The 24,819-nt window shown below is 56.4% G+C and overlaps 1 protein-coding gene across 3 annotated transcripts; it reads right to left on the reverse strand.

The window, feature by feature from the left end:
* Positions 1 to 860: 860 nt before the first annotated feature.
* On the reverse strand, positions 861 to 24,063 carry PDGFB (platelet derived growth factor subunit B). Of its 3 annotated transcripts, none has more exons than XM_036867067.1 (7): positions 23,668 to 23,781; positions 14,753 to 14,849; positions 12,351 to 12,440; positions 10,652 to 10,857; positions 9,105 to 9,246; positions 5,444 to 5,594; positions 861 to 4,914 (listed from the first exon to the last, which is right to left on the reverse strand). In XM_036867067.1, exons 1-6 carry the CDS (start codon positions 23,728 to 23,730, stop codon positions 5,470 to 5,472), a joined length of 723 nt encoding a protein of 240 aa, XP_036722962.1. In that variant the 5' UTR covers positions 23,731 to 23,781; the 3' UTR covers positions 861 to 4,914; positions 5,444 to 5,469. The 3 variants fall into 3 exon arrangements, with proteins under 3 accessions (XP_036722962.1, XP_036722963.1, XP_036722961.1); XM_036867068.1 differs by lacking the exon at positions 23,668 to 23,781 and adding an exon at positions 23,986 to 24,063 and having other exon boundaries at positions 863 to 5,063; XM_036867066.1 differs by having other exon boundaries at positions 3,452 to 5,063.
* Positions 24,064 to 24,819: the final 756 nt, after the last annotated feature.

Consider the following 24,819-nt stretch of genomic DNA (forward strand, 5'->3'; position numbering starts at 1 on the left):
CTAACTTGTGCAGCTGCTCTATAAGGCCATGCAGTGGGGTTAGCGCTGCTGGGATGGGGCTAGTTGTGTTCTGTGCTAAACCTCTGTTCTCTTCACTGGCACCACACTCCTCGGAAGGTAATAAAATGAGGTGGCAAGTACAGAGCCTGGGACATGGTAAAAGTGAGAAATAGGGGAGGAAGGAGGGAGATGGGTGAATGGCAGAGTAGATGGATGGGTAGATGGATGGATGGGTGGGTGGATGGATGAATGGATGGACAGATGGATGGATGGGTAGATGGATGGGTGTGTGGATGGGTGGATGGATGGACAGATAGATGGGTGGATGGATGGATGAGTGAGTGGATGGATGGGTGAAGGATAGGTAGATGGATGGAAGGGTAGGTGGGCAGATAGATAGATGGATAGATGGATGGAGAGATGTAGATATGGAGAGAGACGATCGCTGGATAGTTTAGAAGATGGATTCGACATGACCCCAGCTCTCAAGGATCTTCCAATCAAGGAAGATGCAGCACTAAGCATGGAGCTGGCTGAGAAGTTGAAATATCTCATCTGTAGTCAGTGCAATTTCCCAGCCACACCACAGCATGTGCGATGAAGATCAGCCAGGCAAGCTGAGACATGGGGCAGACACACTTGATTGCTCCAATAACAGACCTTCATGGTCATTCATTCAACAGGCATTTATTGAGCACCTACTATGTACCAGGCACTCTTCTAGGCTCTGGGGACAGAGAGGTGAACAAAATAGCTCCATGCGGGGAGGGAGGAGACAGGAAAGATGTACAGTTGACCCTTGAACAATGCAGGTTTGAACAGTGTGGGTCCACTTATACACAGATAGTTTTCAATAGTAAATACTACAGTAGTACGTAGTTGGTTGAATCCACGGATAAGGAGGAACGTGGATGAAAGGCAGATAGGGAGGGCTGACTACAAATTATATGTGGATTAACCGCCGTGTTGTTCAGGGGTCAACTATACCTGCAGAGTGAGCCAAAAGAGGATAAGTCCTATGGAGATAAATAAAGCGGGTAAGAAAGGAGGGCTATGGGACAGGGGTCTGCTCTTTTGGAAAGGTCAGATAGGGCAAGCCTCACTGGTGGGTTGACACTTGCACGAAGGCCCGAAGGAAAGGCTGAGATCTGGAAGGAGCAGTGACTTTCCTAGGATCACATGGTAACTATATGCCTGAATCAGGACTATACCCCAGGATATGTACAGGTGTTAGGATTCTGGGGTTCCTGGTCTGATGCTACAAAACAGTGGAAACACACCAGATGTGATGTGGTGTCAGCAGAGGAGGATGGGGTTGGGATCCAGCCACTCAGGAGCTATGTGGTCTTTGGCAGGTCACTTAATCTCTCTAAGCCTGTTTGCCATCACTTTGCCCTTCATTTTCTCCTCCATTCCTGAAAACAAACCTGAGAGTATTAAGAGGTTATAGATATTTTACTTTATAAGCGAAAGAGGCCATCATTTTGTTATTTTATGGAGGCAGTCGACGTTAAGCCTCCAAAGAGGGCTACAGTTCTGCTCTAGTTGAGAGAGGAGGATTGCTGGCTGGGACAGAGAAGGCTCCTAGGCGGGGCGGGGTGGGTGGGGAGGGCAGGGGGCAGTGAGATCTGACATCTGAGTGGGCCTTGAATAAAGGAGAGTTCATAATATGATGCTAAGCACCCAAGGATTGTGGAAGATAAATGGATCAGCGTGGAGGCCACATCATCTCTTTCCCAGAGTGAATGGGGCTATTAGGATTGGGTTGGGTTACGAAGGACAGAAAACCCCAAATAAAAGTAGCTCAAATAGAGGTATTTCCTCCTTTCTTATGTAAAAACTCCTGAGCTAGTCAGTCAGGTGTCAGGGACCCCAGCCCTTTACGCTGTGCTCCACCAATCTCAGCATTTGGCCTTCACCTCAGTGCTCAAGATGGCTGCTTAAGTGCCAGACATCATGCCTGTATTACAGCCAACAGGGCAGAAAAAGGGATGAAGAAGGGAATGCCTTGTTCCCAGCAGAAGGGATTCTGGAAGAATGCCATTTTAGCTTGGTGGTTCTAAAGCCCAGAGAGGGCCCACCAGGACCCTGGAGGCCTACAGGCTGGACACTGCTGCTGCCTGGTTTGGCACCCGCCTGGGATGGTGTCCGGGAAAGGGAAAGATGCAGGCACCTCTGCCTGTTTCACCAGGAAGTTCCTGCAGCCATCCACGGAACAGCACAGCTGTTTGCAGATGCCAAGATGCCGCATGCACTGGCCCCCTAGCTGCCCTCTAAATTCCATCCCCTCCTCCTCCCAGCCTGAGCCTTCTCTAGCGCCCTGGAACCCAGAACCCTGGGGGTTTGGGGAATGGGGAGGGTCCTACAGACAGGTCGGGCAGGAGGGGGTAGGAGTTTTCAGGTAAATCCCTCTGATCGGCACTGCCTACCACCACCACCTCAAGCATCGGGCTATGAATCCCAGGATGAATTTACACCAAATTGCTATAAAAGCCCCTGGTAGAGACAGACACATGGTAGGGGATCAAGGTGAGTGAATGAATGAATGAGTCAGTCAGTCTATCAATCAACCAATCAATCAATCACGGGGAGCCCAAATGTTATTCAGTTTAACCTCAGCCAACTTGTCACCCAGCTGCCACTTACATACTTCCAGTGACAGGGAGCTCACTACTTCCAGGGGCAAAATGGTTTCAGTTTTAGATTGTCCGTATGATGAGTCAGATTCTCCACCTCTTAGGTTTCCCCGTCAGCGCTAGTCTGCCAGCAGGTAAGACCCAGAATACATCTAGCATCTTTTTCATGGAATCAGACCCAAGTCTTCGTGGATGAGGGGAAGCACAGAACCACACAGCTGGACCTTGGAGACCACAGGTCTCCTGGCCATCTTCTTCTGTTTCAGATGGTATTCTGACCAGAGAGGGGCTATGACTTGCCCAAGGCCACACAGCTGGCTAAGGGCTGAGCCAAGATCAGACCCCAGCCCCAACTTTCAGCTGTGTTCCTTCTAAACCCCATGGCCCCTCCAGGACCTCCTCCAGCCTTCCCCACGCTGGGTAGCCCCTCCCCACAGCCAGTCCCACCCCATGATGCTGAGGATCCGTTTCCCTTGTGGAGACCCTCAGGCTGGAGAAACCCATCTCTTGTCACTACCAGTGACAAGCACAGGGACGTGGGGTCCAGGTATCAGGAGCTGCAAGCGGGACCAAGCCATACAGAGTGGGCTGTCTGGCTCTCACCGGCTCCCAGACAGAGGACTTGCTCAGAGCAGCGGGCCAGCGTGTGCGCATGCATGTGTGACCGTGTGTGTGTGCGCGGACGCGCGCGCCTGAGTTTGCGCCTGAGTCTCCCAGAGCCAGAGGAACCCGTCGTAAGCTGTCGGCAAATCCTGCCAATGCGTAAAGGGTAATTGTCACATGCAGTGCCAACAGACAGATCTCTGGCGGATTCATTTGGTTTTGTTTTGTGGTTATTTTTTTTTTTACAACTTTAAATACGGAATATAAATAAATTTTACATTTAAAAAATAAAAGGAAAGCCCCCAAAAATATAATCACCGACTTTACAAACTGAAGGAAGCAGATTTGGGAGATGGAGGGAGGGGGGAAAGTGCAGTAGAAGGTGGAAAGGGAGGTGGGAGCTCAGACCCCACCCCTAGGGGGCCCTGGGGATCTTTTCCCTTTTCTCCCCCACTCCCAGCCCAAGAGCTGGTTTCCTGGGAGGAGCCACCAGAGATGGAACTCAAAAAGATCTAAGAAGAGGGGCGTGTGCAGGGGCGGAGCAAGGGCTACCCCCTACCCTTGGAGACTTTCTCTTGGGTTTTTCACACCCGCCTAAAGGGGAGACTGCTTGAGCTGAGGACTTGGGGAAACGGAGGCCACAGGGACAAGTGTTGCTCCTCTGTCCCCCACCAAGGGCTCAGTCCTGTCTGACCGCTCCAAGTCGTGGGCTGGGTCAGAGGCACAGCCAGTCCACACAGAGCCTTTGTGTCAATTAGGAAAAGGATCCCTTTCCTCAAGACACTTTACCTCCATCTGCCAAAAAATTGTCATAATAAATATACAAATTGGCCATGTCTACGGTTGTGTGTGACCTGTGCTCCCTGCATGCAGTGCCCTTGTGCAGTGCACACCCTGTACAACCTTACATGGCAGTCTTGGCTGGGCTGGGATACGACAGGCAGGCCCCCTGCTGCCCTGGGTCCTGGTCTTCTGTCCTACAGAGCAGTGACTGGGGTTATCTGAGGCCTTAATAAGGGGTCCAAGAGCCCCTTGGTGGAGCAGACTGAAGGGTCAGGACAGGAGGAGACACAGGGTGGAGGTAGAGAGATGAAACAGAGGAAAAAGTGAACAGGGGGAGTGGAAGGAGGCAGTGCATGCCCAGGTCACCATCTCCATCCACCTCCGGAGCAAACTTCATCTCTAACCCGTCTGAGAGGGCACTTGGCTGCCCGGTGCTCTGGCCACACTTGCCTGGAGGAGTCCGCATCTTCAAAGAATTCAAACGTATAAAATGAAAAGAAGCCACTGTGAGCAGAGGTAACCAAGGGGAGATGACCGGGCCTGGGCATTGCAGGAGGGGGTTTTCTCCAGTCTATGCTCCCCAACACGGTCTCAGCCACAGGAGTACGAGTACCCTGGCCTGCCCGGGGGTGCTCCCGTCGGAGCTGGCTGCGGGTCCAGGGACCAGGCAGGCCATGCTGAGAGGTCCTCAGGCCCACATGCAGGGTTTCAGGCCAGTCCACAGTGCTGGGGAAGGAAGCTCCTTTCCCCCAACAGCGACCCCATCAGTCTCTCTTGCACTTTCATCCCATTTTCTCCAGGTCAGGAGAGGAAGACAGCGATGGAGTCCAGGTCCTTCATTTCCTTCTTGAGCTTCTGGGCAAGATGCTGGAGGCCACTGAGGGGAGACCCACTGGTGGAAGGGTGGACGGACACGTGGAGGGGTGGGGGAAGCACCATTGGCCGTCCGAATCAGGCATCGAGACAGACGGACGAGGGGAACAATATTATCACTCCAAGGACCCCATGGGGGCAATACAGCAAATACCATATTAAATAACCCTGTAGGCCAAGCAGAGGGACACAGGGATCAGAAACAGCCTAGGGCTCCATCCCACTCTTACAGGCAACCAGGGGCAGGGAGCTGGGGTCGACCAGCTGCCCCTGATTTCCAGCAGCGCTCAGGGCTGGAAGATTTGAGGTTTAGACCTCCCATTCTCTTAGGGCATACTGAGACACAGCTGGGCAGGGGTCCCTAAAGTCCCTCACCCAACCTGTGCTGTGGAAAAACTCCATTGATAACTGGAAGAGGAGATCAAGGCTTAGAGCCTGGCTTTGGTACAGGAAAATGCCTCTCCCCCCGCCCCTTCCTCAGCCAAAGCCACAGGCCGGGGAGAAGGAACACAGGGTGCTGGGCCTCAGTTTCCCCGCCGGGCCCTCACCTGCCCGCACTCTCCTGCAGATGCCCCTAGGCTCCGAGGGTCTCCTTCAGCGCCTTCTTGTCATGAGTGTGCTTGAACTTCCGGTGCTTCCCCTTGGGGGGCCGGCGGACTCGCACCGTCCGAATGGTCACCCGAGTTTGGGGCGTCCTGGCTGCTTGAGAGAAAGAAAGGTCTGGTTAGCAGGTGGATGAACACTGGCGGGGATTTGGGGGTGTCTATCCCCCTTGACTAAGGCCTGCCACAGACCTCCCCATATCCTCTGGGCTGAGAGAAGGGTTGGGAGGGGAGTCTAGATTTGAACCCAGCCAGACCTCCTGGGTTCAAGTCCCAACTCCACCGCTCACCAGCTGTATCTTAGGGACAATTACTGAACCATTCTGTGCCTCTGCTTCCCCATCTGTGAAATGGGGATAACAAACTGCCCACCTCATAGGACTAGTGGAAGGAATAACTGACAATATGCTGGCAAACACAGAGGGGAGCAGATGAACTACGGCCTCAAGTTCTTTGTCATTACCCCACTGATATGCCCCTGATTTCCACGCCCCTTGTACTTGGACTGGACTTGGATCTGTTAACCAATTTAAGGAGGCAGACTGGTGCTGGTCAGTTCCAGGCATGAGCCTTAAGAAGGCCTGGCAGCTCCCACCTTTGCACTTTGGGGAACCCCGTGCTTTCACATAAGAAGTCTGGTTCGCCTGCTGGGGTTGCCACACGTGGGAGCCACATGGGCAGGAGAGGCCCTGGACTTCAGGGAGAGGGACAGAGGCCCAGCTCTCCTAGTGCAGCCTCCAGATAACTGACTGCAACTGCAAGAGATGCCACCAGGACCACCCAGCTGAGTGCAGTCAACCCACAGATGGGAGAGAGCATAGAAAATGGCTATTGTCTTAAGCCACTAAGTTTAGAGAAGTGATCAGTAAATAGCAGCTGCTCTTATTCACTTGTTTCTTTTTTCCTTCCTTTGACCCCCTACTGAGGTTTCCTCCCACCAACCTCAGCCTCTTCCGGTCATGGGATGGGGGAGCCACTAGGCTTCGGGCATAAGCACACCCCTCCACCACTGACCTGGGCCTTTCCCTCCGTTGTACCTGTCATCTGCCTGGCCCTAGCCACTCCGAGAGGCAGTACAGTGGGGCGGGCCAGACCACCTGGGTCCAAACTGGGCTCTCCCAGGTGTTAGCTGTACGCTTTGGGGAAAGTCACATACACTCTCTGTGCCTCAATTCCCACATCTTTAAAACTGAGAACAGCAGCCCTGGCCCCCTAGGTTTAGGAGATAATACATGGAAATCGCCAGAAACCCTTAGCTAGCATGCACCTGTCAAAGTTCTAAGCTTATTTATCCTCACAGCAGGTATAGGTTTGTACAGTTAACAGATGAGGAAACTGAGACAGAAAGTCTGGGGTTTGAATGCAGGGATCTGCCTCTGGAATCCATGCTTTCAACCATTGGGCTGTAAATCACAGTGCCTGTCAGTCTTGGTCAAGATTAGCACTTATGTCTCTCTTCCTCCTGGGCTCCTAGGTAGACACCCTAGCAATGAAAGTTTTCTCTGCCAAGCTCAAGGCCTGCCTCTTCCTGGGAGCCTTCAGAGTTCTCCCCAGCCCACCCAGCTACTTTGGGGCCAACACCTGACTTCCCACCTCACAGACACAGGCTCCCATGAGGCAGTTACCCCACTGCTGCAAGTAGGAAATTTAGGGACTCAGTGGGGTCTCAGGTCCCCCTTGAGGGAGGCTGCCCGAGAGGGCCATTGAAGGGCCAGAGACAGGGCCATCAGCAGGACGCTGGGCTGGGAAAAGCCTGAGCAAGCTCAAGGTCATCACTCAGCTCATAAGTGATAGGGCAGAGACTTGAGCCCAGGAGGTCTGACACTGACTATCACACGTGCCACACCACCAGCTGCCACAGGAACTGTCACCCAGGGCCAAAATGCTGAAACTAAAATGGCAAGACCTACATATCAAGTGGTTGAACATGCCTCCTAAGAAACTGGTTCAGAAAATCACATGAAACAAAGGCAGGGAAAAGAACCCCATTCTAAACATAAAGAAGAATATAATTTTTCCTGAACAGCAGTCATTCTCCATATTAACTCTACAAATAATTTACAACATGTCAGTTTGAAGCTGTCAAATTCTCAGCCTTCCTAGGTCATCCATGACTCAGCTCAGCTCTTAGAACAGTAGGAAGAGGCTGAGATGGCCCTGTCTTCAGGAGGCTTGTTAGTAAGAAATGACAGTGAGAGTGTCCTGTCCCCTAACCAAAGAAAGTTATTGAAAATCCAAACAGTCAGTTGCATGATTTTTTTATGCTCATCTAATCCTATTAACTTAATGAGTCTCATTTGATCCTTACTTTTCTCCTCGAGGGAGAAAAGGCAGCAAGATACAGTCAAAAGAACCCAAAACTAGATGTTCCAAGACCTGGGTTCCAGGCTCAACTTTGCCGCTGTGCTACCTTCATGAAGTCCCTTAACCTCTCTGTGCTCCAGCAGCCCCATTAGTAACACTGAAGGACTGACTTGTAAGATCATCTCTAGCTCTAAAAATTTTAAATCCTTAAAAAAAAAAAAAAAAAAAGACGAGGCAAGTTAAGAGCCAGTGACAGCTGTCAGGGTGCGGGAAGAACCAAGAACAGAACTTCAGGATACCTGAATTCTAGCTGTGCCCCTACCTGGAACTGGCTGTGTGACCTTGGGCAAGACCTCAGCTTATCTGGACCTCAGGCACCTCCTCCATAAAATGTAGAGGAGGCAACTGGACCATTTTTTTAGTTCCTTTCAACTCTTTAAGTCAAACTTGCCCCTGAAATTGTGAATTCATGAAATCTAAGGACAGGAACAGAACTCCAGTTCCAACTTATCCGTGCGTTTGAACCCTATCTGTCACCTCCCTGCTACATTGTTGCCCAGCCTTTACTTGCATACCTCCAGGAACACAGAACTCACCACCTCAGAAGGCAGACAATTCCATCTTGGACTCCTGACTGCTCACCAGCTTTTGCATATATGTAGTTAAAATCTCTCTCTGGTGATTTTCCCCCCCACTGGTCCTAATTCCCTCATCAAGGCTACCAGGAATTAGTTTGATTTCTCCTCCCCAGGACAAGTCGTCAAATATCTGGTTACGATATATGCCTTAGGGTGTTCTCTCATCCAGGCCATGGTTCCTCCCACCATTTCATGCACTCACAAAACAAAGTAGGGGGCTATGGTAGCAAGACTGGGATGGGGGCTGCTCTGGATGGGGCAGCCAGCAGACCTCTCGGAGGAGGTGACTTCTGACCTTAGACCCAGTGAAGAGAGGGACCTAGGCTTGTGAAGAGCCAGGAGGAGTGAATTTCAGCCAGAGTGACATGTACAAAGAAACGCCCTGAGGCAGAAACTTACTTGGCCACTCAAAGAGGCCAACCTGGCTGGGGTGGCATAAGTGAGCGGGACGGGTTGGTAACAAGGCCAGAGGGCCAACCGGGGGCTACATCCTCACATAAGGCCTCCCAGGCAGGGGAGGAATCTGGATTGTTGTCAGAGACATGGAAAGCTTCAGGTGAACTTAACCAGGGCATGCCAGATCCAATTCCCCCCGCATGCCCCCGGCAGCTGCCATAGAAGAAGGGGGCTGAGCAATTAGAGGCAGACGCTGGATGGGCGGTTACCTCGCTGCTCCTGGGAACTCCCGGGGCTTCGGGTCACAGGTCGTGCCACCACCGTCTCACACTTGCACGCCAGGTGGTCCTCCAAGGTCACCGTGGCCTTCTTAAAGGTTGGCTTCTTCCGAACAATCTCAATCTTTCTTACCTGGAGGACAGAACCACCAAAGTGCCTCCGTAAGACCACACAGGCAGGGTCCGGGAGAGCCGCCTGCCGGCTCTGCCACCCAGCATCCCCGGTGGTGATCTTTCCTCGAAAGCCTGGATTGCAGCACGGTAGACGCTTTGGCCCAAACAATGGCAGGACCTTGCCCTCTGCTCTTCTCGTAGCTTTTCCATCAAAACAAGCCCTCCTGACCTGGTCTCCGGCAGCCCCCCTCAGATCCCCCAGAGAGGGAGAAAGGCATTTCCCGGTTAAGCGTGGGGCCTGCGGTGTCCTCATTCCCTGAGCGCCAGCCAAGGTCAGGGGCTGCAGCAGAGGCGGGGAGATGGTTGTCTGGAAGGAAGTGGGGGGAGGCTTTATCCAGGAGCGAGGCGGGAAGGGGGAGGTCAGCTGTCAGGTGTCCATCCACAGAGCTGGCAGTGTTGGGGACAGGAGATACCATGACAGTGGGTGCCAGGGTAGAAAGTGACATTGGTAATCTTGGGCCCAAGGCCCAGGCCTGGGATGGAAGGCGGGCACGAGGCAAGGCCACGGCTGACCATAGGGGAGGGGAGTGTGGTGAGGCAGGCAGGGCACTTGGCAAGAGTAGGTAGGGAGCACCAGCCGGTCCTGAGCCCTGGAGAGGCGTGCCCACCGCCCAGCAGCAGCTCGGCCCAGCCTGAGCTGGTGTGTGGGTGAGGCTGCCCCCAGGGGTGCAGAAACCTTTCCACGTAAATCAGAAGACAGCTGAGACTTCTCTGGCCCTGCCCTGCCCCGTGTGAGACCAGGAGCTCCCCAGGATGGCCCCTACTCTAAAATTTCCCTTGAGTCAGAGTATACACCCAATCTTTCCAGAAAGGGGACAGGATTCAGCATTCTGACTCTCTGCTAGGGGCTGCCCCAGCTCTTGCAGGGTCTGTTGCTTGGAGGGGGTCTCTCTGCCCTCCTTGCTAGAGACACGACTTGTCAAAGGGAGATGGGCAGGTGTTAAAGATGCTGGGGCACCTAACTGAGCCTCTCTCTGCGTGGATTGAAGAAAACTGAGAGCCCTGAAGAGGGGAGATCTCTGAGGGAAGTTGAACAGCTGCCCAGAACGTTCTGAGTGTCCGATATGTTTGTGGACCTGTCTGTTCCAGGGACATTTGGGGATTTGATCCCTGTAAAGGAGGAGGCAGCATCCTTTACATACGGCCCCACCCCGGGGGCCTGTCTGTGGCTCATGGTCACCGCAGCCTGGATGGCCTCAGCGGACCCATGGGCGGCCTCTGCACACCTGTCGGGAGGGAGCTTCTCGAGATCGGCCCTCTCTGGACGGAGCCCTGGAGCCCGCCAGGAAGGCCTTTGGACGCCCCGCGAAGCCTGGTCAGCGAGTCCCGCGCCCCCCACCCTGGGCTGGCCGAGGCCTGGGTACCTGAACGGGCCGCAGCTGCACCTGCGTGGGGCGGCACTGCACATTGCGGTTGTTGCAGCAGCCGGAGCAGCGCTGCACCTCCACGCAGGGCGGCCACACCAGGAAGTTGGCGTTGGTGCGGTCTATGAGGCGCCGCGAGATCTCGAACACCTCGGTGCGTGTCTTGCACTCGGCGATCACGGCTGGCTCAGCGACTGTCGGGGAACCTGGAGGGAGCGGGGACCTCCATCAGGGTGGTGGGCCTGTCCAGAAGCCCCACCAACAGGAAAGCTCAGCGCGGAGCCCCTCTGGGACTGCTCGCCCTCAGAAACGCTGGCCTGTCCCATCTCCTTCAACCCCAGCATGGAGGGTTATCAGCCACGGGACTTGGGCAGGCTGCTGACAGGCTTGAGGCCTCAGTTTCCCCACGTGCAAAATGGGGATGATCAGGGACTTCCCTGGTGGCGCAGTGGTTAAGAATACGCCTGTCAATGCAGGGGACATGTTTGAGCCCTGGTCCGGGAGGATCCCACATGCCGCGGAGCAACTAAGCCCGTGCGCCACAACTACTGAAGCCCGAGTGCCTAGAGCCCGTGCTCTGCCTCAAGAGAAGCCACCGCAATGAGAAGTCTGTGCACCGCAGCGAAGACCCAATGCAGCCAAATAAATAAATAAAAATGGGGATGATGAGATCTACACCCTAAAACCACTGTGGATCAAGTGAGATCATTCCGAGAGCGCTGGCGCGGGGTCCACGTCAGTTTCCTCCCGCCAGCCCTCAACCATTTTATTCGATGATTTCACACATTTATGAGTTTGCCCGGCATGTGGCCCTTACTTGTGTATTATCTTGTAGCCACTCTCACATTGCTGTTTACACTGTAATCTATTCTTATGTTTTTGCTTCTTTCAAGCCTCAGTCTCCTCACCTATGAAATGGGAAAATAACAGTTCCTATACTGTACTTGCCGATCAAAGGAGGAATGTGAAACTTGGCCTACAGCAGGCTTACAGTCAATGCTGGGGCGACTGTCATCTGTCATTATTCACATATAGAGGAACTGAGGCTCGGAGAGCTAAATGAGCTGCCCAAATTCACAGAGCAAAGAGTGAAACTCAGGCCACCTGACTCTTATGTGGCGGGCCCCCCAGCCACAGTCTACAGAATTTTGGGGACTGCAGGTGGGCAGAGAGGAAGAGGGGCTTGGAGCGGGCACCCGCCTCCCTAAGAAAGCTTCTGCGGGACCCAGTGAGCTGTACCTTCTTTTGCTTCACGCCTGCTGTCACAGGCACAGCGCTTCGCTGCAGAGGAGACATGCAGCAGCCTGCCAGCGGCACTGGGTTCAAGCAAGAAGAGCCGCTTAGGATCCCAGCCCCACCACTTGCTAGCTGTGTGACCTCAGCTGCTTTTTTACCCTCTCTGGGCCCCAGTTTTCAACTCTATAAAATGGGGTTAATAATCTCCACCTCCAAGGTTGAACTAATGAACTGATGAGGTTTTAACGAACTATATTTAGAAAACAGTGTGTGTTGGGGGAGGGGAGGATGATGGCTTAGCTCCTCGATAGAGGGTACTTAAGGATGGCTGTGCTCCTTCAGTTCCACTCGGTCCTCAGCGTCAGGGCGAAGGAGCAGGCCCTCCGGCCTCGGGCTGGCTGCATCCCCAATTCTTCCCTGGCTCCCACCTTTGAGAGGCCACCGTTCTCACCCTCAGTCTTACCAAGGCTCCTTCTCCCGCGGGATAAGCTATCCAGCTCGCCTCCAGAATGGGACCGGGTCAAATTCAGGTCCAATTCAGCCCCGTCTTCATCTGTAAGAGGAGGTCAGACACACTCTGAAAACCGTTGGCTGGCTCGACCAGGGCTCTGGGGGCTCCGATGCGGGTTCCAGGGCAGGCGGGAGGACTGCTTCCCTCCCCATCCCCCACTGGCACACCACTCCAGAAAACGGTCTCCCCTTCTGGCTCCCTGTAAACCCAAGGGTCCCAGCTCCGAGGAGGGGCCCCTCCGGCCAAACCCCAGGGTGGCCGTGGGGCTCAGAGGGTGGTGAGGCCCTGACTGCCTCGCCAAGGGATCATCAGCCCCACTTCGGGCCCTTCAACCACGTATTTGGACAGAACCCATGTCAATGGAGTTAAAAATAACCCATCCCCTTTGCTACTGTAAGAGAACCCTCCTTGGCCTCCAGGGCAGGGTGAGGACCCAGAGCTCTGAAGGCCAGTTTCCAGCGCCCCTCCACCCAGCGTTCCCATAGGAAGTGCTGAATGGAGAAATTCCCAGAATCCCCAGGGGGGACCGGCATGCCCCGGACAATGGCCCAGTTGGGCGGGGAAAAGGGAGGGAAGGAGAGGGTTGGGGGTGGAGGCTGAAGGCAGAGACAGGGTGAAGAGCCAGGCCTGGTGGGGCGGTGGGTGGGGTGTTGGGGGAGCCCTTGCCCTGCCCCCTTTTCGGCCCTGGTCTCTCTCCAGCCCCCAGTCTTTCACCGTGTTTGTGCCTCTCCCCCTAACCTTTTACCCCACTTCTGCCCTATGTTGTCCATTTATTCCTAAAGTCACGAACCACAGCTCCCTTCTCTGCCCTGGGTGGCCCTCATCTCAGCATCACTGGCACTCCTTGGAGGCATTCCTCTCTCTAGAGATGGCGGCCGGAAGCGGCTGCGGGAAGTGAGGGTTGCAGAAGACTTGGAGCTCCACACTGAACTGCGGGCAGCCCCTTCTATCTCTTGACGGCTGAAGCGCCAGCAAGTAAACTACGGGGGTTGAGGACAAGCTCCTGCTCCCTGCACGCAGCGCCTCACGCTCCCGCTGTCTCCCCAGCCCACCGGTCCACTGGCCCCGCCCGTGACAAAGCCCCCCGCTCATCCGTGCAGGCTCCCGGTGGGTCCTGTGTGGAGGAGACTGTGCTATAACTGGTGCCTTTCCGTCTAGCATACTGCTCCTGCGTCAGCACGTCTGTCTGTCCTCCTCACTCCCTTCCTTTCTCTCTGCCATCTCTGGAATGTCCCTGGCGGGGAGGAGATGGGGAAAAGATGTGCTCTGTGGAAAGGTTAAGTTGATTAGGAAAAAATAGCCACACGGTTGCCTTGAAACAGGCCCGCTATTGAAAATCTCATCTCGGAGCTCCCGACTCCCACCCGGGGTACACAGGGGCTGCCCAAGGGTGAGGGCCAAGGGCCTTGGGAAGAAACAGCAGAGAGGCTAAATTTGGAAGTTGCCCCATTGTGTTGACCAGGGCTGGCCAGTCGGGCATGGGGTGGGAGGTGTGGGAGACGTGGGGCGGGGGGCCTGGTGAACAATAGGTGGGCCCAGCTGGGGCCCCCTCCCGCCTGCCTCGCCAGCCCCCAGCACAGGCGGGTTTGAAAGGGCCCGGGAATGCTTTTGAGAGGGAGCCAGGGGCCCAACGGGGAGAGGAAACAAAGGCAGGAAATGCTGTCCCCCGTAGATAGCAGTCTGGGCAAGGATTACAAAGTGACAAAGAGACAAAACCCCAGAGGGAAGGGGAGCTGGGGGTGCAGGGGGGCTGCCGACTAGGGCTCCAGGGAACAGGCCAGAGGTTAGAATAGAATGGAATTTGCTCTGAAGGCAGCGTTTATAAATACATTCCCGACCCAGCCCGCCAGCCCCGCCACGTGTGTGCCACCAAGCACGTGCCCATGCACTGAGCGCGCTCTTGGGCAAGGGCAGGGCTGCCCACTAGTGTGCGCCAGGTGTCCCCTGGAGACCTTGGAGACTGGGACCTCGGCCAGAGGGGCAGGGAGAGGGCCCCTCTGGCACCACCCTCCCCGGCTGAGTCCACACCCAGAGGCACATTCGGCAGATGCCCTGGGTACCTTCTCCCTGCCCCCTCCTCTCGGCACCCCGCCCTCTGCACCCCGCCAGAGCCACATGTGGGAGCTTCTCCCGCCACGCCCCACATCCCAGGTAGCAACCCGTCCGCCTACTCAGCCCTGCCCGGGACAGGTGTGGCCGAGCCCTGCGGGGCCACCACAGGCCTCTGGGTCTCTGGATGCCAAGGGAGCGGGGATGCCCTTGCCAGATGCCCTGCCCCCCTTGGCAGCGGGGATGCCCGCCCGGCTCCCCAGGGCTCAGCAGAGGGCCAGAGCACGGGCGAGGGTTCAATTCACCTCCAGAGTCTCCGTGCAGCAGGCGCTGGAGGTCATCGAAGGAACGAATGGAGTGGTCACTCAGCATCTCGTAGAGCTCCTCGGGAATGGGGTCCCCCTGCCAGGCAGACACAGGGGGGCCAAGTGAGCTGGGAGCAAGGGCTTCCCAGACGTGGCCCTCTTCCCCCCAACACACACACTCCCTCCTATGGCAAGTTCCCATAGGGCCCCTTGGCCACGGACAAATGGACAGCCAGGCCAGGGGCAGGCAGGGGTCGGGGGGGGGGGGTAGATTCCAGGCCTGACAACCAGGAGCACAAAGGCCGAGGACCAGAACCTGCGGGAGCCTCTAAGATGCAGCTCAGATCTGCACCCCTCACCCCCAAACAGAACCTCAGCTTGCTTTAAGTTAGATTTGATTGTACGTATCTGTCTCCCCATCACACTACAGGTTCTGGAGGCTCCAACAATCTGATTTCTCTCTGCTTCCCCTCCACGCCTGACAGCTAAAGGCAGCCAGCATTTGTCATGGGAGATCGAATTATCCCCATTTGACAGAGGTAAAAACAGAGGCTCAAATAGGCGACATCCTTTGTCGGAGTCCTACAGCCAATTATCAGCAGAACCTGCATTCAAATCCAAATCTTTCTGATGGCAGAGCCTGTACCCGCAGCCACCTGGGTACACAAGGTGTTTAATAGATGCTTGAAGAGTTGGATGGTCTCAGGAGGCCACACGTACTAGCGTTATCTATTTAGTCTCTCACTCAAAAGAGGAGGGAAGGGAATCCTCAGATACAGCCGGGAAACCTGAAAGCTCACCAGTGCCCCATGCCCAACCAAACCCTATTTTTAGAGCCCCTCTGGCCTGTTGCCAAAAACACTTGAAACTTAATAAGCACATTAACAGGCCCCATTTGGAGCCGGGCTTCCTCCAGGGAAATCACAGGTCCTACAATAACATGAGAGCAGCCCTCATAGGAATGTCACGGCCCCGTCCCCCATGGTCCAGGGAGACCTGAGGGGCTGATGCCAAAGGTCTTGAAAAAGAGGTGAGGGCCTCTTTCTTGCGCCTCCGGGCAAAGAATATGAGCAAGATCTGCTGCGTGTCCGAACTCACACCCGTGCAGACACATGCACGTGCACACGTAAACACACAGGAGGGCTCCGCCTTGTGGGAGGAGCCCCTGGGGAGGGTTTCAGCAGACCTGACTTACTACTGCCTGACCTTGGGTTACACAAGTCTGTGCCTCAGTTTCCCTGGATTAAGGGAGGCGCCCCTGGTCGAGCTGGTGCACTGAACACTCCAAAGAGTGGAGTGCTGAGAGGCTCCCCACCGGCTGCCTCGAGGAAGGAACGCCGCCCTCTCCCCGCCTCGTGGCCAGTCCCCCGGGGTGCTCCCCGAAAGGTCTGTTAGGAGCCCGGTGACTGATCAGGTTCTAGCCTCCCCCAAAGCTCCGCCTCCTCATCACTTATCAACACCTCCTCCAGGGACCCCACCACACGCGGGCCTGGCCACTGGACTCAGCCCTGGAGCCAGAAGGCCAGGGTGGAGTGTGGCCATGTCCCCTCTTAAAGCAAATTCCTTGAGAGCTCTGAGCTGAGTTTCTTCATTGGCACGTGGAGCTTATAAGCCTGCCTGGTGCCTAGGGCGGTCGGGAGGTATGAGGGAGAGAAGGGTGGGGGTCTGGCAGTAAGCTTGGCTGGGAGCTGGGGTCCACGACGGCACAGCCGGGAAACCAGGGGATGCGCGTGTGAGATGGGGAGGGGTGTCTACTCAGCTGCACTTTCCTCTCCCACCTCCATGTGGCCTGCCTCCTCCAACCCAGAGAGACCACGCCTTTGGTGGTCTCCAAATGTGGACACAGGACCCAACCCACGGAACACGGAAAGCAGCTGGCTGGTCTCCGGTGAAGCCCAAGGCAGGCCACTGCCCCTGAGGGTTTTGTCTGCCCCAGATCTGGTAGTCAAAAGAGCGGGATTTCACCTCCCCCGCTACTAACCTCCCCGTGAACTCAGGTTGGCCACCGCCCCTCTCTGATCCTGGCTCTCAGTTGCAAATTGAAGGGGTTGAAGACATTTGATTCAATTCTAATTCTGCCTGGGGGTCCCGGGAGAAGCAGCAGAGGAAAGCCCAGGGTGGGGTCCCCAGCCAGGTCTCCCAGGCTGCTTGTGGAGTAATGATTAAATTAACCCCCCAGGAGAGGGGCCCAAAGGCCCAGGACCAAATGGCACATAGCACTCGTGCCAAGACCTCCTTGCCCCCTGGAGAGCTGTCTGCCGCTGCCGTTGCGGGCCAAGGCAGAGGAGGCAGACTCCCAAACAGGCCTACCTAGCAGATGCCCCAGACACAGCCTATGATGCAAAGGAGATGCCGTCTCATGGAAACAAGCCCACAATCTCCCAGGCTGAGTGGGGAAGAGCCCAGGATAGAGACAGGAGAGGTGGGAGAAGCACACAGTAGGTGCTCGATAAATACTGGTAAAATGCATGAAGGACTCTCCCCTTGTCTCTGGAGTTGTCTCCTGTATGATTCTCCCCCTCCTCCACCAGGAGGACCACCCCCCCTGAGCACACTGCCTCCTAAAGAGTCCACTTTCCTCTAAGCAGAGACGCCATTCCTGCACGTGCTTTCAGTAATTTGGCCACTGGATGCCCAGAACACCCTGAGAGCCCCTGGATTTGACACTAATACCACAGCTAACTTCTGTGAAGTGCTAACTACAGGCCAGACACTGAGTTAAATGCTGTACCCACTACCCACCCCAAGAGGCTGGCGCTTTTTGTATTCCCATCTTCCAGATGAGGAAGTTGAGGCTTAGAAAAATTCAGGAAACAGCTACAGGTCTACACAACTCGTAAGTGGCAGAGTGGGCCCCTCTGTCCCAGCGCCATGGAGCTGCCTGGGCATTAACCTCAGTTCCTGTCAGCTCCCCACCCTGCAGGGGTCATGAGCAGCAGTTCTCAGTCAGGGGCGGGTGGGCCCCCGGGGGACACTGGTCATGTCTGGAGGCATTTTTGGTGGTTATAAATAGAGGAATGCTACTGGCATCTAGTAGGTGGAGGCGAGTGAAGCTGCTAAACATCCTTCTATGCACAGGACAGCCTCCACAATAAAGAATTCTCTGGTCCCAAACATCCACAGTGAAGAGATGGAAAAGCTCTGTAGTAGACAAAGCAAGGGCTTCAGCTGCCAGGGAAACCTGGGTTCTTGGAGTCAGGCTTTTAACAACCTAAAACCTCAGCTTCTTTTTTTTAAGTCATACTTTTTATTGAAGTGCAACATACACACATTAAAGTACAGAGGTCATAAGTATACAGCTTAATTAATTTTCACAAAGTAAACACATACCTTGAGAAATAAACAGACCATCCCAGCACCTGAGATGCTCTCCTTGCATCTCCTCTTAGTCACAACTCCTTTTAAGGGTAACCACTATCCCATTTTCTATTACTGTTAGGTTTGTCTGATTCTGAACTACGTTCTCTTTGGTAATGGGCTTCTTTGTTCAACATTACATTTGTGAGACTTATCCAGGTTGCTGTATTTAGTAGTGGTTCATTCATTTACATTCTATTAAATAAGTATTCCACAATTTATTTATACGTTTTACTCGATATATTTTTGGGTTGTCTCCATTTTGAGGCTATTGTGAATAGGGCTGTTATTAAAATTCTTATATTTCTCTTTGGGTGCATATTAGTATAATTAAAATTAAATAATGGGCGATGGTTGCATAACTCTCTGAATTCTGAATTGCCAATTTCTGCAAAGAAGCCAGTTGGGATTTTAATAGAAATTGAGTTGAATGTGTAGATCAGTTTGAAGATTAATGCCATCTTAACAGTATTTACCATTCTAACCCATGAACACGGATGTCATTCTTTTTATTTAGATATTTTAAAATTTCTTTCAACAATGCTTTGTACTTTTCAATGTATAAAACTTACACTCCTTTTGTTAATTTTATTCCTAAGTATATTATTCTTATTGATGCTATTATAAATGGAATTGCTTTCTTTTTTTTTTTTTTAACATCTTTATTGGAGTATAATAGCACAGGGAGATCAGCTCAGTGCTCTGTGACCACCTAGAGGGGTGGGATAGGGAGGGTGGGAGGGAGACGCAAGAGCGAGGGGATATGGGGATATATGTATACATATGGCAGATTCACTTTGTTATACAGCAGAAACTAACACAACCTCCGCTTCTTCATCTTTTAAATGGGGCTAATAATACCTCAGCGGCGTTATCGGGAGGCGGAATCGCACCTAGCAGAGCAGCCAGCAAATGATGGGTAGTTAATGAGCCCTGCTGGGACCGCCATGCATTCCTTCAGTGCGGCGCCTTGAGGGCAGCAGCGAGCAGCACGCATGCGCGGGGCCTGCAGTGCAGGACATTTTTGAGGATGACAGTGGGTAGGTGGAGAGTATGTGGCTTTGCATTATCCCCTGTGCCGGGCCACAGGAAATGACACCTGAGCCCCACACTGGCACTTGCCCGGGGGGCCGTGTGGGCTGGTGGGTGGGTCCCTTCCGGGGCTGGGGGTGGCTGAGAGGTGGGCAAATTCAGCCTGTGGTCAGCTCCAGGATGCAATGCCCTGGGAGAGACTCACATGGGCACCTGCTGGGGGTCAGAGGTTACTCGAGGTGTGGGAGGGTGAGCAGCCTGGAGCCAGGCACAGGTTCTAGAAGCCTCCTTAGGGTGGGCAGCTCCCCCTCGGAGATAGGAAAGGAGGCCTGGCACCCTGATGAAGCTGCCCCAGATCTCAGGCCTGGGGTTCCTGGCAGGGCGAGGGCGTGGCAAGAAGGCAGCTGGGGCACAGCCAGCTGTGGGAGCCAAGGCAAACAGCCTTCTCCCCACCCCACCCCTAACGTCAGCTGCGGAAGGTAGGAAGGGAACAAGCCAGCCCAGGCCAGGTGAATTACCTGCTCCCAGCCAGGCCGGCAGATTAAAGGGGCTTGGACCCCACCCTCTGCCTGGGCCCCAGCTGTGCACACAGATATACACTCCCCAGCCTGCCTGCCGTTCAGCTGAGGGAGACAACACGGGCTTGGCCCAAGCAAGCAGGGGCGTTGTCAGTGGCTGGCAGAGGGAGAAGGCCTCGGAGCGCCCGCCTGCCTGGGAGTCTCAGGCCTGATTTAGAGTCAATGCCAAAGCCAAGCCCTTTGAAGAAGCCTTCTCTGGGCAGACCACAGAAGCCATTCAGAACCAGCCTTTCCCACCTAGCATTTCCCTGCCTTATTGCTCCTGGGACCCTCCCACTCCCCCACCGCTATTACTGTTAGCCCAGCCCCCCATTGGGCTCCCGAGTCTCTCTCCAGCAGAAAAACTGTTAGACCGGGAAGAGAGAGGCCAGGGCAGCAATTACAATCCTGGCAGCGCATGGCAATCACTGACCCCAGCCACCCCTGGTCCCAACTCCCAGCACTGAGTGGGGCCCAGGAATCTGCATTTTCAAAAGGCAGGTAATTCTGCTGCTCTTGGGGAACTCTGAGCTGATCCAAACTTCTCATTTTTTTTTTTAGGTGGTAGAAACTGAGGCCCAGCTCAAGATACCCAGAACCTTTGCAATCTAATTTTCCTTCTGTTTCTTTCTCTCTATCCAGTCTAATCTTGGCAGTCCAAGTACCAAGACATGGAAAAGAAAGAAGCGCTTGTCTCTCAAGATGGGGGTGGGTGGAGGGAGCGATGCAGGGGGACTCAAATGAAGATGGCTACTGGAGGGCAGCATGGCTGTGTTGGGCTGCCCTGCGGGAGGACTGAATGAGGCCGCGTTTATAAGGCACTTAGCAAGCCCTAGACACATGTCTGGTCCTTCCCTCCCCGCCCCCACAAGGATTCCCTGTCCTTTCCACAAATATTTACAGATTATGCACCGTGGGCCAGGCACCGTTCTAAGCAGGGGAGACAGTGGTGACCAGGACGAAAGCTCTCTAGTGGAGTTTATACTCTGGTGACGAAAAACACATAATAAACAACTAAATAAATCAGAAAATGAAAATAGTTGTGCTAGAAGGGCATTTCAATGGGGGGGGGCAGTGAGGGAAGACTCTGAAAGGGACTTATGAGGCCCATGGCAAGCACCTCTTTACACTCCTGCTGAATCAATTGCTCTCTCTCACATACACACACACTGTTCCGAGGTCTTGCACCAGAGCCCCCAAATTCTGTTTGATCCTAACCTGCAGCAAGTCAGTCTCCCACTGCCTAAGACCATTAGCAAACCAGAAAGAAGCTGGGTGACTGAAGGTCTGCGGGCCCCTTCACCCCTTCTCGGCAGAAGGGTGCAGAGGCCAGAGACATCACATGACAAGGAGAGTCACCCTTCCGGAAGCCAGCTCAGCTGATGGAGATGGGACCTTATGGGCCTCAGCCAACCTTCAGCCAGGCCCCACCTCAGAGCTCCCCATCCCTCCTTCCCAGCTGCTGAGGCCTCCACCTGAGGCTCAGTACAAGCGTGCCAAGGACATGGCCAACCCCAAGGCGACCTCCACCAGCAAGCCCTCCTGGACTGGCTCCCATGTCAATAGGTTTTCCCTTTAGGTCTCCTCCCTCAGAGACTCCTGAGGCTTACTCAGGCTCTGCAGGAAACTGCTTCGTAAACTGCGAAGCACTACACAACTGTGGGTTCCTGAAGGCCATGTTCAAGGATGCTGTGATTCAAGTGAGGAGAAAGGCACCAGCTTCCGTGCCGTAGCCTCCCCAGCAAACACACATACCCCCGGAGCTCTGGAAAAGGAGGAGGAGGCGCTGGATGAAGCTGGAAATGGAAAGGGCAGGCCTGGGAAGGCCTTCTCCAGCCGTCACCCAGCCTCTCCAGAGCGGGCTGGGATCCCCAGAGAGGACAGAACAGTCAGGGGTGGGAAACCCCCTCAGCCATTCGGGGTCATCCAGTCTTGGAGGTTCAAAGAACGGCTTATTTGAAGGGAGAAACGCTCCGGACATCACAGCGCCCCCCATTTTCGGCCACATGAGCATGGTTTTAAAAAGCAATCACAGAAGGATAATGCTTGAGGGGCTTCGAGCTGACCCGACCAGGCAAAAACCAGTGGGTGCTGTGGAGCCGGGACCTGACGGGAGGGTCCCTGTTTCCGTTCCCTCATGGGACCCAGGAAGGAAACGGGGTCGCTGCAGAGATAACTAGGTTCCAAGGCCCACGGTGGGCTCACCTGTTGCGCGGGGGTGGGCACCTGGTGCATGGGGGTATAGGGGCCGTGCGTGCCTATGTGCGTGCGTAGGTGTGCGCGCACGTGTGCTCAGGCTGCGTGTTCGGGGGCCGTGCGTACGTGTGTATGCGGTGCGCGCGCAGTGTGCCCCGCGTGTGCACGGGCGTGGCGGCGGCAGGCGCGCGACCCGGCCGCGGTAGTGCGTGCCCGTCGCTCTGCGCACCCGCCCGCCCGCCGGAGCGCAGCATCGCCTCCGGCCAAGAGTGTGCATGCGTGGGGTGAGTGAGCAAGTCGGGGGGCCGGGCGGGGTGGGCTGCGGAGAGCAGCGGCGGGGGCGCCGCTGTTCCCAGGACGCCCTGGCACCGGGCCCAGCCCCCAGACCCCGCGGCGAGGCAAAGCGGCAGCTGGGGCCGGCCGGCGCCCCCCTTCGCAACAGCTGGACGCGGCCCGGGGGGCTGCGGGAGCGGAGAGGAGGGGGCGTCGGGAGGGGCCTGTAGGCTGCCGGGCTGAGCCCCGCGTCCTCCCTCCCGGGTGCTGGCCGCGGGGGGTGGCCGCGGAAGGGCGGGGCCCCAGGGCGGGCGGCCGGCGGCCCTCGAGGAGCCCCGAGAACAAAAGGAGACGGCGACGGCTCCTCAGTGGTCAAAACAACCTGCGCTGGCGGCGGCCCAAGGCCCGGCCGCGGCCTCGGAGCTCTTCACCTTAACCCCTTCGCCGCCGCCTCCTCCTTCCTGCGCCTCGTTGGAGGCCGAGAGGGGCCGGCCCTCCCCGGGAGCGGGCGAGGTGCGGGCTCCCGGCCGCGGCCGAGCAGAGGCGGGACGGGACCCAGGCACGCCGCGCTCCCCGCTGCCCTCTTCTCCCCGGCACCTCGCGCTTCCTCCCTGCCCCGCCCCCTTTCCCACCTGGATTCCGGGTAGACTTGCCAACTCACTGCTACGTGAGGCTGGGAGGGGTGCGGGGGACTCATACAATCTGATAGCTCCCGCAGACGTTTTTACACCCCAGCTCTGCTAGGCTTTTACAGGCGGCGCGCTCCGCACCCTGCGAGCGGGGGAGAGAGGTGCGTTCTCTCGCAGGGTGCGGGCGCAGGTATGGCGCGACCTCAGGCACACACCGCCCCGGGGGCTGGATTCCCTAAGACCCCCACTCCTCCCCTAATCCCAAGTGCCCAAAACCTCTCTCGGCACCCACTGCGCCCAAGACACAGGCTGCTCCTGCACCGCACTCTGGGGCCGGGCAAGACCTGCACGGGCCCCGAGGGCACCCAGCCCGACCGGGAGCTGGAGCCAGGGTGGGAAGGAAACCCCCGCCGAAGACTGGCGTGGCTGCCACCACCGGTGCGCGAGCTCGCACCTCCCGTGCAAGCCGGGTCCTGGACAGGACCTAAGCTGTAGCCGAAGTGGGCTCGGGAGGACGCGCTGCCTGCTGCCTCGGCACCACCCCACCCCTCTCCCTTGGGCTAGGAGGGGGCTTATTCTCGGGTTCCTGAGGGGTGGGAGACAGTACCACACACACCGTCGCCTGACGCCTAAAAGCTCGGAGATCTGAGATCGCCCCTGGGAAAGAAAGGCACCGCTGCCCCCTCCTCTTAGAGCCTGGCACCTCCCGGACCTCGCGTCCCAGCCCTCGGAGGTCACCTAGCGCCCGGCGCCAGACCCAGGGACTGCATGGGTCCAAAGTTCACTGCAGCGAAAGGAGGGGGCGATCAGGGGGGTAGGGGTCGGGGGTAATGAATGAAGCGAAGCAGCCCCAGCCGCCGTCGCAACTCACCTCGGCGCTGACCAGACGCAGGTAGCAGCAGAGAGACAGGAAGAGCGCCCAGCCGCGATTCATGCCGACTCCGGGCCCGGCCCCGCGGGGCCCCGGACTCGTGGACCGAGCGCGCCGCCCCCGCGTCCAGGGTGGGGGGCGGGGGCTGGGGAGGGAGGTGGGCTCTGCTCGGGTCTGCGGCGATCAGGCGCTCAGGCCGCTGCAGCCGCCGCCGCGGCTCACCCGCATGGCCCCCGGGCGCCGCCGCCCCCAGCCCGGGCTCCGTCGTTGGGGGGTTGGGGATGACCTGGGCGCGGGACCAGGGTCCGAGGCCGCTACCTGGGCGGATCCCGAGCCCGAGCGAGCATCCACGGCCGGGGGGCTGCGTCGCGAACCAGCCGAGGCGTCTAGCCGTGTGGGGGCGCCCAGGGGACTCCAACCTCGAAGAGGAAAAAGAACACGGCAGTCGATGGTTCGTCTTCGCTCGCCGGCTAAAGGCGTTTTCCTCTGCCCGCCGGCTTAGGTTTTTTGCAACATTTTCTGGAAAGGCCCCCGAAGTCGGAAAGCGCAGAGCTGGGCACCTCAAAGCCAAAGTCTCCCCCAAAAAACTTTTTCCAAAGTTGGCTTTGCAGCGGCGGCTCGAGTACCCGGGCAGGGAGAGGTGCAAACTCCCGCCCGGGCCGGGTGGGGGGGCCGGAGCGTGTGCGCCCTGGCGCGGGGCCCGGGCGGCGGGCACGGCTGCTCCGCGCGCGCGTCGTGCCCGCTGCGCGCTGGACCGGGCCCGGCAGACAGGTGGACGCGGCGCGAGTCTGTCGGTCCGTCTGCCCGCCCGCTCGCCGCTCTGGGCGTCCTCTGCGGGCTGCGAGTTGCGGCTGCTCCGGCTTTCTCTTTGCAACGAGGCTGGAGGGTGGGCTTTTTTCCCCCTTTTTGCGCGTGTGTGTCTGTGTGTGCGCGCAAAATATCCCTATCTCGGGAATGAAAGATGGGCGCTGGCGGCCAGAGGGGAGCCCTCAGGGAGGCAGCGGGGGAGGCTGCGGGCGCACGGGGAGGCAGGCGGGCTGCTCCCAGCGGCAGGAGGAGAAGTTGCCACCCTTTCAGCTGTTCCGGCCTTTATAAAGGAGAAGGGAGAGTGCGAGAGGTGGGTGGAGACAGCCTTTCCTCTTCTGGCCGAGA

This window comes from Balaenoptera musculus, chromosome 10 (genome assembly GCF_009873245.2).
Source record: "Balaenoptera musculus isolate JJ_BM4_2016_0621 chromosome 10, mBalMus1.pri.v3, whole genome shotgun sequence".
NCBI classification, from domain to species: domain Eukaryota; kingdom Metazoa; phylum Chordata; class Mammalia; order Artiodactyla; family Balaenopteridae; genus Balaenoptera; species Balaenoptera musculus.